The following is a 12,538-nucleotide window of genomic DNA, read 5'->3' on the forward strand; positions in this document are numbered from 1 at the left end:
GGTGCGCTCCCGTCGTTCGGTCCCAGCGCCTGCCAACCTAGCAGCTCAAAAGCACCCCCGGGTGCAAGTAGATAAATAGGGACCGCTTACCAGCGGGAAGGTAAACGGCGTTCCGTGTGCTGCGCTGGCTTGCCAGAGCAGCGATGTCACGCTGGCCACGTGACCCGGAAGTGTCTTCAGACAGCGCTGGCTCCCGGCCTTTAGAGTGAGATGAGCGCACAACCCTAGAGTCTGGCAAGACTGGCCCGTACGGGCAGGGGTACCTTTACCTTTACCTTATTATAGTTCAAGGTCCAGTGTTGATTACAGCTATACAACATGGAACAAAACCTCCATTGTGGACAAGACTGCATTTGTCCAGATGAGATTTACAGTTTAGGGGTGCTATAGGACACAAGACTGATAACATAAAAATAGATTTGGGAGTGGGACACCATTACAACATCCCCAAAGGCCTCGTCCACAAACCCCTCTGCCTCTCCTAGCTTTTCTAGGTCTGTTACCTTGGTCTCAAGGGAACAAACTTGTTTTCAGAGAGGCAGGAGTTCATTGCATTGAGGACACACCCATGACTTCTGTCCAAAAGGCAGCTAGTCGTACATGGGAGAGGCAGAGCAAAACACTGGGAAGTCCCGTTATTCCTGGATGCCCATGCTGCAGCTGTTATTGGATTCAATAACACCTACGTCTGGAAGAGTGAGACCCAGACACTGTCATTTATGCACTGGTGATGTGTGTAGTGATATCTGAAAACGCTTCAGAAACTTCAGCTGGTACAAAATCCTACTGCTTGCCCCTTGGTGGGATCGTGTCCACACAAGTATTGTCTGTTCTGAACCAGCTACACCAGCTGACACTTCATTTCTGAGGCCATTCAAAGCCCTAAATGGCCAGGGAGGCTCTGATTTAGGTGCCATGTGGTATAGAGGTTAGGTTTAGAAGTAAGACCTTTTCCATCACAGTCCCAGTATTATGGCATGCACCCATGCCTGCTTTTTCTAATTAATCAAGACTCTTGTTGCAAAGGGTATTTGACTATTGATTCAATTCTGTAGCTGTTCTGTCAAGTTTAAGGTCTATTTTGACCAGTTTTCTACAGAGACCCCTTTAGCCAAAAGGCAGGCTGCATGTTTTCTATTATTATTTTTTTAAAGAAAACTTACATGTATTATATATCACTTGGAAAAATCATTCCCTCTCCAAAAAGTGGCATTATTTCTTTTTTTAAAAGAATAAATTGCTCTGAAAACTAACTATGGGCTATTAAAAAGCTGCAAACATGATTAAGAACAGTATCTTACAGTCTCTGTGCCAATTAACATTACATTTTCCAGTCAGATGCTGGCTCCTGTGAATGATCCCGAGAGACACATAAAATATTACACGCGTATTTCTTCCCCAGCAAGTGAACTGTAATAGTCTAGCTACACAGGACAGTAAACTCAACAGAATACTTACCTAGCTGACAGATAGTCTGCATACTAAACTTCAAGGAATGGAAGTAACAGCTACAGCTATAGATTTGCTTCTAAAAGGAATAGTCTCCTTGCAAATACACTGGTCATCCGGTGCTGTGTTCTAAAGCAACTGTCCACTTACTGTTGCTGGAGACCTGCTGAATATGTCCTGAATATGGCTGCCATGTGCTGATACGATGCTGCAAGCTCACAAGGAAGCTGCAGAACCATGGACAGCTCCAAGTGAGCCATTTTCTCAAAGGGGGTTGGGAGCATTTTATGTCTCTGCGTCCAGACTACTTCCTCCAGGCTCTACTCCCTTGAAAGAACTTCAGAGCCTTAAAGGTCCAACCCTCTGCCCTGAAGGCAGGTTCTCCTCCTTGTTCCATAGCCTCCCTTCTGGTGCACTCCCAGGACTGCTGGACTAGTGATGTGTAGTGGGAGGTGTTTTGTTCTTCAGACTCAGGGAAAGGTGTCCATGAGGGTTCAGGCTGTGGGCCCATAGGGCCTGGTAGGTTCTTCTGGAAGTTCTTGTTCAAGCTCCTCAGGCACAATGGTCGCCCTATCTTCTGCATTCAGCTCTCAGCCCTGACCCTGACCTGGCTTCCCACCGGATGCTCCTGCGGCTGCCAACTCTGCATTCAGATCACTGCTGGATACTGGGTCGCGGCAAGGGACAGAGTTTCCCATGCCTCGTAACTTCTTGATTGGACCACTGCAATATATTTACATGACACTGCCCCTGAAGATTTCTCAAACCCTCCATTAGTAACCTAGCAACTGTATTTTCAGTTGGAATAAGGAGCATATTTCACCAGTATTCAAGGCAAGTAAATCAGGCAAGATTGTTTTAATTGTGCTGGCTGTAATCTTCAAAGACCCGAATGGCTTACGACAAGGGTGGGGAACCTAAGGTCCAGGGGTTAAATGTGGTCTTTCAGGGCTCTTTCTCACACCTTCAGGACTCTTGCTGGGCCATGCCCTGTGCCAGGTCAATTCCGCTCCACACTCTCTTTCAGGACTTTTATCTGGCTGGAATGTGGCATGCTTAACTATGAGCATGCCACTGGCTTGCCTGAGCGGAGAGTGGTGTGTGTATAAACCTCTGGTTTATATTAAAGTCACATCCACTTATCCACCCACTTGCCTCTAGCCCTATCAACCACTGGCATGTAGCTCCTGAAAGATTCCCCCCAAAGGAAGTGAGACTCTCCATCTGAAAAAGGTTCCACTACTGGCCTAGGACTTAGTTATTTTCATTTATTTGTCTATGTAGGCCCACCACCACCCTTCAATGAATCATGAAGGCTGCTACCATCGCAGCCTACTTGTACACTGCATTGTTCAGCGGCTTTCCTGCGTGTCACCCTACCACCTGAAGTTAGAGAGCAAAGAAGGGTCTTCCATATCACCCTACCATCTGAAGGATAGCAATCAGGGAGAGGGCTCTCTCAATCACAATATGTCACATACAGAATGATCTCTGTGGAAAAACTCCTCTGGCACCAGCATCAGTGTCCTTCTGAAGCTGGGTAGAAACTTTGGGTTGTATCCAGAATAGCACTAAGATAGAGTCACTTAGTGGTCTTCTTGTTCCACGGGTGAATTAATTTGCTCCAGTGGAACATTATGGAACAAGAGAACACATACACAGGTTGCTGATAACTTCTTTGTGCAATAGACTGCACAGCCGGTTGCACAACGAGTTTCTGCTAGCACAAATGTTGTGTTGGATTCTTCTGTTGCACATCCAGTAGTATAAGAGGACTCACGCCAGCTGCCAGAGAACAATGGACACAGCCCTTTATTTGATCAGACATTCCATTACGTTTTGCAGCTGGTTTAAATTTATCATCTGATGGCTCTCTGCTGGATGTTGTCAATGCTACTGATTTTATGGCTGATGCTTTTACGATTTTTGTACCGTGTTTATTCTGAGTTTTATTTCTTATATTGATCTTCAGTTATATGCTACCCTGGCCCTGAAGGACAGCCAATAACTTGAATGATTGACTGGTGACAGAAAGAAATAAGGACATTGCTATTGCACCTAGAGATCACATAAATGGAATGAGCCCACATTTAAGAGAGGCCTGCTATTTCTGCGGTGAGTATCTTGGCCAGATGTGTTTGTAAAGTGATCAATGGTGCCTTCTATCCTTTTAATCAAAGACTTGACTTACTGGTCCATTATTTTCCTCTGGGTCCTTCCAGTCTATCAGCTTTAAGAAAAATGATTGCTTAACCCAAGTCAAAAGATAATTAAGAATGGTTCAAACTGAGGTTTGACTCTCACTTGATGAGTAAATATCCTTATATCGTTAAGCCCTAAAGCCTTAAAGGAATTTTGAATACTTGAAGCTTCCAAGATGCAGCACTTAACAGAGAAAGAGCAAATCCTCCATATCAAGAGAGAGAGTTGGGAAGCCCAACTCACTCTAAGGAGTTTATAGTGAACTCTGCTTTCAAAGTCTTATCCTCCTCCACCAGTCTTGAAAATGCTGTGACCTTCTGCCACATTCTCCATAGTTGTGAACTTCCCCCTCCCAGCCAATTTCATACTCCCTCTTTATGCCCTTTTTCCTGTGCATGAAGGACTGTGGGCTACTGTAAAACCACAGTCCTCAAGGAATATTTCCTCCAGTATCTGAACTTCAAGGACTTGTTCCCGCTGAAAATCCTGATTAAAAGTCTCAGAAGCCAAAATTTCATCAAGGAGGAAAAATATCCCTGTAGCAAATGCATTAACCTTCAAAGAGGCTTTGTGGGGTTCTGTAGTAGAAGCAAACCGGGGGGGGGGGGGATATGTACCATATGTTAAAAAAAATAAATCATAATAAATTCAATCAATAAGTTTAGCCAAAGACCAGGACAATCGAAATAAATTATGTAGGTGGGGGAAGGGAATGCACAGATACAAAAGATCTCATACCACACATTAGTTTTAGAGCAAATATGAAAAAGTGTAATTTAGAACTCATCTCCTTTTATTAATATTGGAGCAGGCCCGTTTTAAGGGGAAGTACAGTGGTACCTCAGGTGAAGTACTCAATTCGTTCCGGAGGTCCGTTCTTAACCTGAAGCTGTTCTTAACCTGAAGCACCACTTTAGCTAATGGGGCCTCCTGCTGCCGCCACACTGCCAAAGCACGATTTCTGTTCTCATCCTGAAGCAAAGTTCTTAACCTGAAGCACTATTACTGGGTTAGCGGAGTCTGTAACCTGAAGCGTATGTAACCTGAAGCGTATGTAACCTGAGGTATCACTGTACTGGGGGCAAATGCACCAGGGCTCACAAATGGAAGGGGCCCATCAACACTGACACTGCTGCCAATGTTTTTCCCCTCAGAGTCTCCCTAATGTGGGCTCCATAGACCTAACTAGAGAAGATAAAACATACAGCAAATCAGAATGTGTATCAGAAGAAATGCTAGTTGCATCCTGTTGACCCAATATATCCATGACTACTACTTACAGTTATGATTGTTTGTTTGAGTGAGTGAGTGATTGATTGATTGATTGATTTCTTAACTACCCTTCACAGTGTGGTGAAATCCCAGTTAGGGGAAAAGACTGGATATGATAAATATAAGGAGGTCCCAGGGCAGGTTACTGCCAGCCAGCCAGCCCCAAAGATTCAATTCCAGTTGTGGATCTTTTTGGTACAGTATTTTTTTATCTGGATTGGAGAGAGAGTGGCAGAGAGGACATTTAAAGGATGCTCCCCACTTACGTGATTTTCACTTATACACACAGGACGCCAGAACATAACCCTCCACATAAGTGGGGAGTTGTGTGTGTGTGTGTGTGTGTGTGTGTGGTATCAGGCCAGGTAAAGAGGTGTGTCTTCAGCATATGATGACATATAACAAAGGTGTCACCAAACACACCTCCACATGGATTGTGGAAGCCGTTAATGGTGTATTTGTTCACATAATCTTACCAACTACTCCTGAACCCTTAGATTCCACCAAGATAGCCTAGTGGAATCTCATGAGCACGTGAGAGAGGCACAGAACAAGGTCAAACACAGGTTAGCCAATAACACTTCAGCAAAGTTGGAAAATTTAAGAATATCATACTGTTGAAAGTATAGCCTGGGGAGAGAGGTGGGGTGAGTATGTTGTTCTCAGTAAGATTGGAACTGGGCAATAAAAGGTTACACTGACTTCCATGTGACCTGCAGCAAAGAGGGGTGGCAATATTTCAATACTTAAACTGAAAAGTTTTCACTCAAATCTCTGTTTCACAAGGAGATTGATTGTACTGGAAGAGCTTTATCCTCTGATCCTCAAAAAACAAAATTACATTTTCCAGTCAATAAGGCTTTAAGGTTTTTAAAGTCCGATCTAAGAAATCTCCAATTAAGGCTTAGCCACTCAGAGCAGGGAATTTGGAATTTTCTGGATGCCCTGCAAGAGCCACAGATGGGAATTTATCCACAAGCACAAGCGGAACAAACTTTTGGATTTACCATGGATTTCCTCCCTTTAATCACACTCAGCAAGGAACTTAGCAAGTGACAAAAAAGTAAATAAATCCATCCTTCTACTTCAAATGCCACCAAGAAGAAAGGGGCTCTGGCAATGTAAATGGAACATCAATTGCTTAAGTCAGATGGAAATCAATGGCTTCCCTTATACACACATACACACACGCAGAGCTGACCAACAGGTTATTCCCGCTGAGTGCAAAATCGCTGAGTGATGTTTCTGCTTGCTAAGCAGCTTTGTTTACTCACCAGACATAGTGGTCTCCGTTCAAGACAAAGGGGTACAACACTCCCACCTCCCTTGCCTGCTAAGGTTAGGCAGCAGACCCAGCCACTTCAACAGAATACAATTAGCAAGAAAGGAAGACATGCATCAGGAGAATTGTCTTGCAGCAGCTCAAGTAGACACAAAGTTTCCAAAGCTCTTACAAATCAAATGCAGTCACCACATTGATCCAAAGTCATCCCCTTGGAATTACTGAAGCCTGCTGTCTTGTCTGCAAATAAACTCTAGTTAGTTCTCCCTCGGTGAGAAATGAGAAAATGCAGACTACTTCCAATGCACGGTCATTAGGCAATTGGGGCCATAATCACAGTGCTTATGCTGGAGTTGATGGGAAATGCTGCAGAAATCCCAGTGCAGGTTATGGAGAACATTGCAGGAAGCTCTTGGAGTTCCCTGCTGGTTTAGCGCTAACCACTGACCATCATAGAATCACAGAGTTGGAAGGGACCAGCATGGGATGCATCCACGTGGGTGAATAGTTGTGTTTGAACTTTTGAAGTAGAAAATAGATGCGTGTCAATTTTATTTTTAGACATTTAGTAAGTCAGTTGCTAAAGGTAAAGTTAAAGGTACCCCTGCCCATATGGGCCAGTTGTGTCCGACTCTAGGGTTGCGTGCTCATCTCGCTCTAGAGGCAGTGAGCCGGCGCCGTCCGAAGACACTTCCGGGTCACGTGGCCAGCGTGAATAAGCCGCAGCTGGAGAGCCAGCACCAGCGCAGCACATGGAAACGCCGTTTACCTTCCCGCTATAAAGCGGTCCCTATTTATCTACTTGCACTTAGGGGTGCTTTCGAACTGCTAGGTGGGCAGGAGCTGGGACCGAACGACAGGAGCTCACCCCGCCGCGGGGATTCGAACCGCCGACCATACGTTCGGCAAGTCCTAGGCACTGAGGTTTTACCCACAGCGCCACCTGCATCCCTAAGTCAGTTGCTGCAGCTATCTAAATCTCAATTAAGTTAGGATAATAAAGAACTGGAATTTGCCATTTCAGTTGAGTGGAGTCCTGGAATCCATATCAGAAGCAAATCAGCACAACCCCTTCATCTATGAAACTCTTGCGGGTGGGGTTGCTTCTAGGTCAAAGACCTCTGATAGCAATTTCTCCTGAGAGTTTCGTGCTTTGGTCATGTTGTTGATTGTTGCCACTTCACAACACTAGGCTGTTCTGGGGCACTGCCATGCAGAATTGTTATTTTTTTGTGGTCTCCACATTGGGGGCAGGCAATGTGCTTGGATTGGTCCTCAGCCCCCATGCCAGTTATTCATAATATATCTGACAAACCAAACCAATAGCAGATGGGACAAAGACAACCCTCACACAACAGTCATAATTATCATATTATTACATATGGAATTTCCAACTCATATTAGGCAGAGAGCTTTTCAGTAACCTGCAACTCATTAATGCTCAATGAGGAGAGAGAAAACCTTATAAATCCAGCACTGCATATACTAGCAGGTGAAGGTCTAAAGCGAGGAACTGACATTTGTTCTGATATCAGCAAACTATTAAATTTGTATCCCACCCTTTCAGCCAAAGATCCAACTAAATTTTACTCAGAATAGACCCACTGAAATCAATGAACATGACTGAGTTAGGTTTATTAATTGCAATGGGTCTATTCTGAGTTAAACTTAGTTGAATTCCACCCTAGAGTGGCTAATATGTTTCATGACACTGTGTCTGCCCTGGCATTTTTTCGTCTTGCGAAGCACCAACGTGTATTGTGGTGGACTTTAGGAGACAGAAGAGCAATGTCCAGCCACTTTTGATTGATGGGGTCTGTGTGGAGAGGGTAACAACGTTCAGATTTTTGGGCATTGAACTACAAGAGGATCTGTCCTGGAGTGTCAACACAAGGGGGCTTGTGAAGAAGGCGCAGCAGAGACTGTATTTTTTGAGAATACTAAGGAAAAACCATCTTCCGCAGAAACTGCTGCTTGCCTTCTATCACTCTGCCATTGAGAGCGTGCTTACTTATGGCTTATGTGTGTGGTACGGAAGCTGTACTACCCAGGACAGGATGGGGTTGCGCAGGGTTGTTAAGGCAGCAGAGAGCATTGTTGGCTGCCCACTCTCCACCTTAGAGCAGATTTATGCCGCAAGGTGCCATAGGAAGGCACTGGACATAGTAAAAGATCCATCGCATCCTGGTCACTGTCTCTTCGAGCTCTTGCCGTCAGGACGGAGATACAGGACGATGAAGACAACAACGAGCCATCTTAAGAACAGCTTCTTCTCCAGAGTGATCTCGGCCCTGAATGGGAAGCCCGGACTTTGAAAGTCATCTAATCTCCCTTGCTGTATTTTACTATATTTTTTAATTAGTGTTTTTATGGAGCAGCCAAGTAATTTCGTTGTCCCCGAAGGGGGCAATGACAATAAAGATATTATTATTATTATTATTGACGGTTTCCCATAGGAATGCATTGGCGGTTTAAAAAAAAAAAAGGCGCAAGACGTTTCGTCTTGCGAAGCAAGCCCATAGGGAAATCCGTCTTGCGAAGCAACTCAGAAAACGGAAAACCCTTCCGTCTAGCGAGTTTTTCGTCTTGCGAGGCATTCGTCTTGCGGGGTACCACTGTATCTAAAATCTCGGTACAAGCCCAAAACAAAAAAGGCAGAGGGGAACCATTCCCTTCCCTACCAACAGTCTACATTTCCTGTTATCCCAAGTGAAAAGTCTGTTGTGGACTGAAGCATGGAGCCCCAACCAATCAAAGAGACAATGCTCAGCAGTTGATTCAGTCCTTACTCCCAAGTCTGCCTCTAGGATCTTTCTGTACTACAGGAATATTCGTGTGTGTGTGTGTGTGAGAGAGAGAGAGAGAGAGAGAGAGAGAGAACTACATTTTTCCCTACCTGGGAATATGGCACAGCTGAAGAAAGGAAAGGCAAACATGTTCAGAACTGTAGAATGAAAACGAGCCCAGTACAAGAGGTAGCAGGGGGACTTTCCCCCAAATAGCAGTAACATTCATACTGGTGATAATGTCTATACTGGCAGTTGTCTTGTAGATGACATAATACAGCATAAAACACTTGAGAAAATATTTTATGGTTGCCGCTTAAGCAGTTCTTGAAATATGTTGAGCTTTTATTGCATTGTATAACACACACACACACATTAAAATAGTAATTCACTAATTAAATTCAGCTGAGTATTGCTATTTTTTATTGTTTTAAACTTAAAAACACATCAACATGTTTTATAATTTGATTTTTTTATAACAAGGTATAAAATTGTATGCTTTAGAAATGTAATATTTTGTTATTTATGTATCTGAATTCTGAAAATAACTGTAACTAAATTTAAAGACTAAAGTTAAAAATAACTACTTTGTGAGGTATAGAATTTTGCAAGGTGTTAAATATGGCTCAGGTCCTTATTACATCAAGGTTGCAAGATCTTTGGCCAGAGGAAAGGGAGTTTTCATCAAAAGAGCCACCAGATCTAGCTAGATTTTGTGAGGTTGTTGTTGTTGTTTAATAAGGTAGCTTAAGCTATTTTCTTACCTGTTTCCCATCCAGTGTGTACAGGCGCTTAACTACTCCGGAATCCAGCTTGATGGCATCAGTGATATCAGTGAGAACCTGCTCAAATGAATGCGCTGTCTTCTTGTTAAGCAGAATCCGGACTGCTTTACGGGGCTTCACACCACTCCTGATGATTGTGACCAGTTTAGGCCTAATGAAATCCTTGTTCTCCTTCTGGTCTGAAGGGCTTCCTTTGGCCGAGGCAAGAGAGGCCACTGTGCGGGCAGCGGAGGTGGTTTTCACATTCACTGACCAATTGGGATTTACATTCTTTGTGTACTCCAGCTTCTTGAAGGGCTCTATCGAACCACACACATAGCTCTCTCCTAAGAAAAAGAAGGTGCAGATCATTAGCTCAAATGTCATTTCCTATTGCGACATTTACGTCTTTTCGAGTGAGCACTCTCCATTTTACTTATGACAACCTAAGCAGAAGATGTAGACATACAACTGTTGCAGAGGGTGGGGTGATTAATAAAATCAATCCTCCTGCCAGAGTGGGAATATCCCCTCATTTACACAGTTTAGGATATTCCACCATTCTTCAGCAGTTTCTTTTCTTTCAGCAAAGGAAGCAGCTCACATATATGTCAAACAAAGCTTTAATAATAAAGAAAATTGTAACACAATAACATACTGTCTGAGAGAAACTAAAACAACAATATGAGGCAAGAAGCAAAAAATGACAGTTGGTCTCTCTAACGAAACTTAACTGAACATACAAAGGGAGGGGTTGATTCCGAAGCACAACAGAAAAGCCACCAGATGCCAGACATTCTACTATTCAAATTAGGCCCCAGTGTTTTTCTAACAACTACTACTTCCTATGTCTCAGAGGCATTTCCTTTTTATAATAAATAAATAAACCACCCTGATTGTTCTGTGAACCGTCCTGAGACCTCCAGGTATGGGGGGTTTATAAATTCAATAAGAAAGAAAGAAAGAAAGAAAGAAAGAAAGAAAGAAAGAAAGAAAGAATTGTTTCAAAATGCCTAGAGGTTTTGAATAAGAAAATGAGGAGCATCTACCACATACACTCCAGAATCTGAGGAACTCTAAGATTTCAGGAAGAGAATGTCTGGGAGAGAACTATAAGCCCCTGGAAACCTTCTCTAGAAGATGCAGTTATGGAATAGCCATGCAAATATGCAACCTTCAATATTAAACACATTGGCTGTGTTCACATGCCATAGTTAATGGCTTGCTGTGAACAAGCAGATCACTCCTGCCTTAACTATTTTCCATTAGAAGCAACGAGCTATGATCCTTAACTGAGTACCATATCCAAACCAGGGATTATGCTTCGTTTTGCTCTAAATTAACTACAATCTGAAGTCAATGTTTGTTCTTGGCTTACCAAACATGGTTTGCTTTGGAGCAGAACAAAAGACAATCTCCAGTTTACATTTAATGGTAAGCCAACTGTCATGTTTTGCTGTTCCCATTCACTAGCAGGGAGAAGTAATGTGGGAGTGATCTACTTGCAGGGAGGAGTGAACGTAGAGTGATCTACAAGTTCTTGGCAAAACCATTGTGCTAGGAGGTGGGATGCACTGTGCCTATGGTGAAAACATGAGCGCACCTCACAAACATACATCTAGTGCGATTGGGTGGGTATTTTGTGGTTTTGCTATTTTATATTGTTTCGATTGACTTGCATTTATCAGTCATCGCTTTGGGGCAGGGGGGGTCTTTGGGACAAAAAGTAGTATATAAAACCATAACATAAACCACAGCTTATCATGTTGTGTGAATGCAGCCAATGTTATCTGAGAAGCCATAATTGGTTCCTTTAATTGTTACTCTTAAAATATAAAACTGATTTTAAAGGAGAGAAAGGAAAGCGCTACAAGCCAAGTCTTAAGCTAAATAAAGAGTAGTATGAACAAACAGAAGGCACTGCTGCCTTGGGCTTGTTTGTTTTTTAGTGTCTGTCCTAATATATGCAAAGATAAACAATAATACATATTTTATAATGGTAACATACTCTTGCACACACCTTCCTGTTGAAGCAATGGTGTAAGTTGTTAATGTTTAGGAGCTGGCTCCCATGAATAATTTTCTAATTATTAGTTATTATTTATTTGTTGCATTTCTATCCCATCTTTTTCTTCAAGGAGCTCAAGGTGGCATAAATAATTCTCTCCCTTCTCATTTAAACCCCACAACAATCCTGTGAGGTAGGTTAGGCAGGAGCTGGCCCAAGTCCACCCACTCAGCCTCTCTACACCACACTAGATCCAAGAGTTTCAATATTGCAGTGCGACAGCATTGGTATCTCTTCCAAACCCTACCACAGAAATACCAGAAAACATACGGCAAGCAAAATAAACCTTACCAGCGGGAAATACTTTTCTAATTAATATAGGATTGACAGAAAACTTCCCCCCTAAATTTTTTAGTTCTAATAGAGAGCTCTATTTTTGGAAGGCAATGTTAAGCTCCTTTTAATATCCAGTTTATTCTGGTGAAAGCCTTGAACAACATGAAGGCCAAGCGATGAACTGTAGTAATGATCCAAGAATGATCAAACAGGACATATTCTCTTTTATCTGTGTCTCTATCCAGCATTTTTAGCCCCAACAATTCAATTGCCACAAGGTCAAAAACTACATAAGTGCTCCCTTCTTTGTATGCAAAATGAGTCACCCACGGATTTCATTGATTTGGAAATGTCTTTTCTTGTTTTTGTCAGTAGTGCTTTCTTAAAAGTGCTCTACCAATACTTTTAGTGTACTGGTGCAGGGGAGGAGAACTCATTT

At 42.9% G+C, this 12,538-nt stretch overlaps 1 protein-coding gene across 4 annotated transcripts in view; it reads right to left on the reverse strand.

Moving 5' to 3' along the window:
- The window catches only part of DCLK1 (doublecortin like kinase 1), a 203,352-nt gene that overhangs the window by 174,595 nt on the left and 16,219 nt on the right, over nt 1–12,538 (reverse strand). For all 4 annotated transcript variants that reach the window (XM_083437123.1, XM_083437122.1, XM_083437124.1 and 1 more), the window contains exon 3: nt 9,756–10,102. In XM_083437123.1, coding sequence (XP_083293249.1) covers nt 9,756–10,102 — 347 coding nt within the window. The remainder of the gene's footprint in view (nt 1–9,755; nt 10,103–12,538) is intronic.

Source organism: Podarcis tiliguerta (genome assembly GCF_965153285.1).
Source record: "Podarcis tiliguerta genome assembly, chromosome: 4".
NCBI classification, from domain to species: Eukaryota; Metazoa; Chordata; class Lepidosauria; order Squamata; family Lacertidae; genus Podarcis; species Podarcis tiliguerta.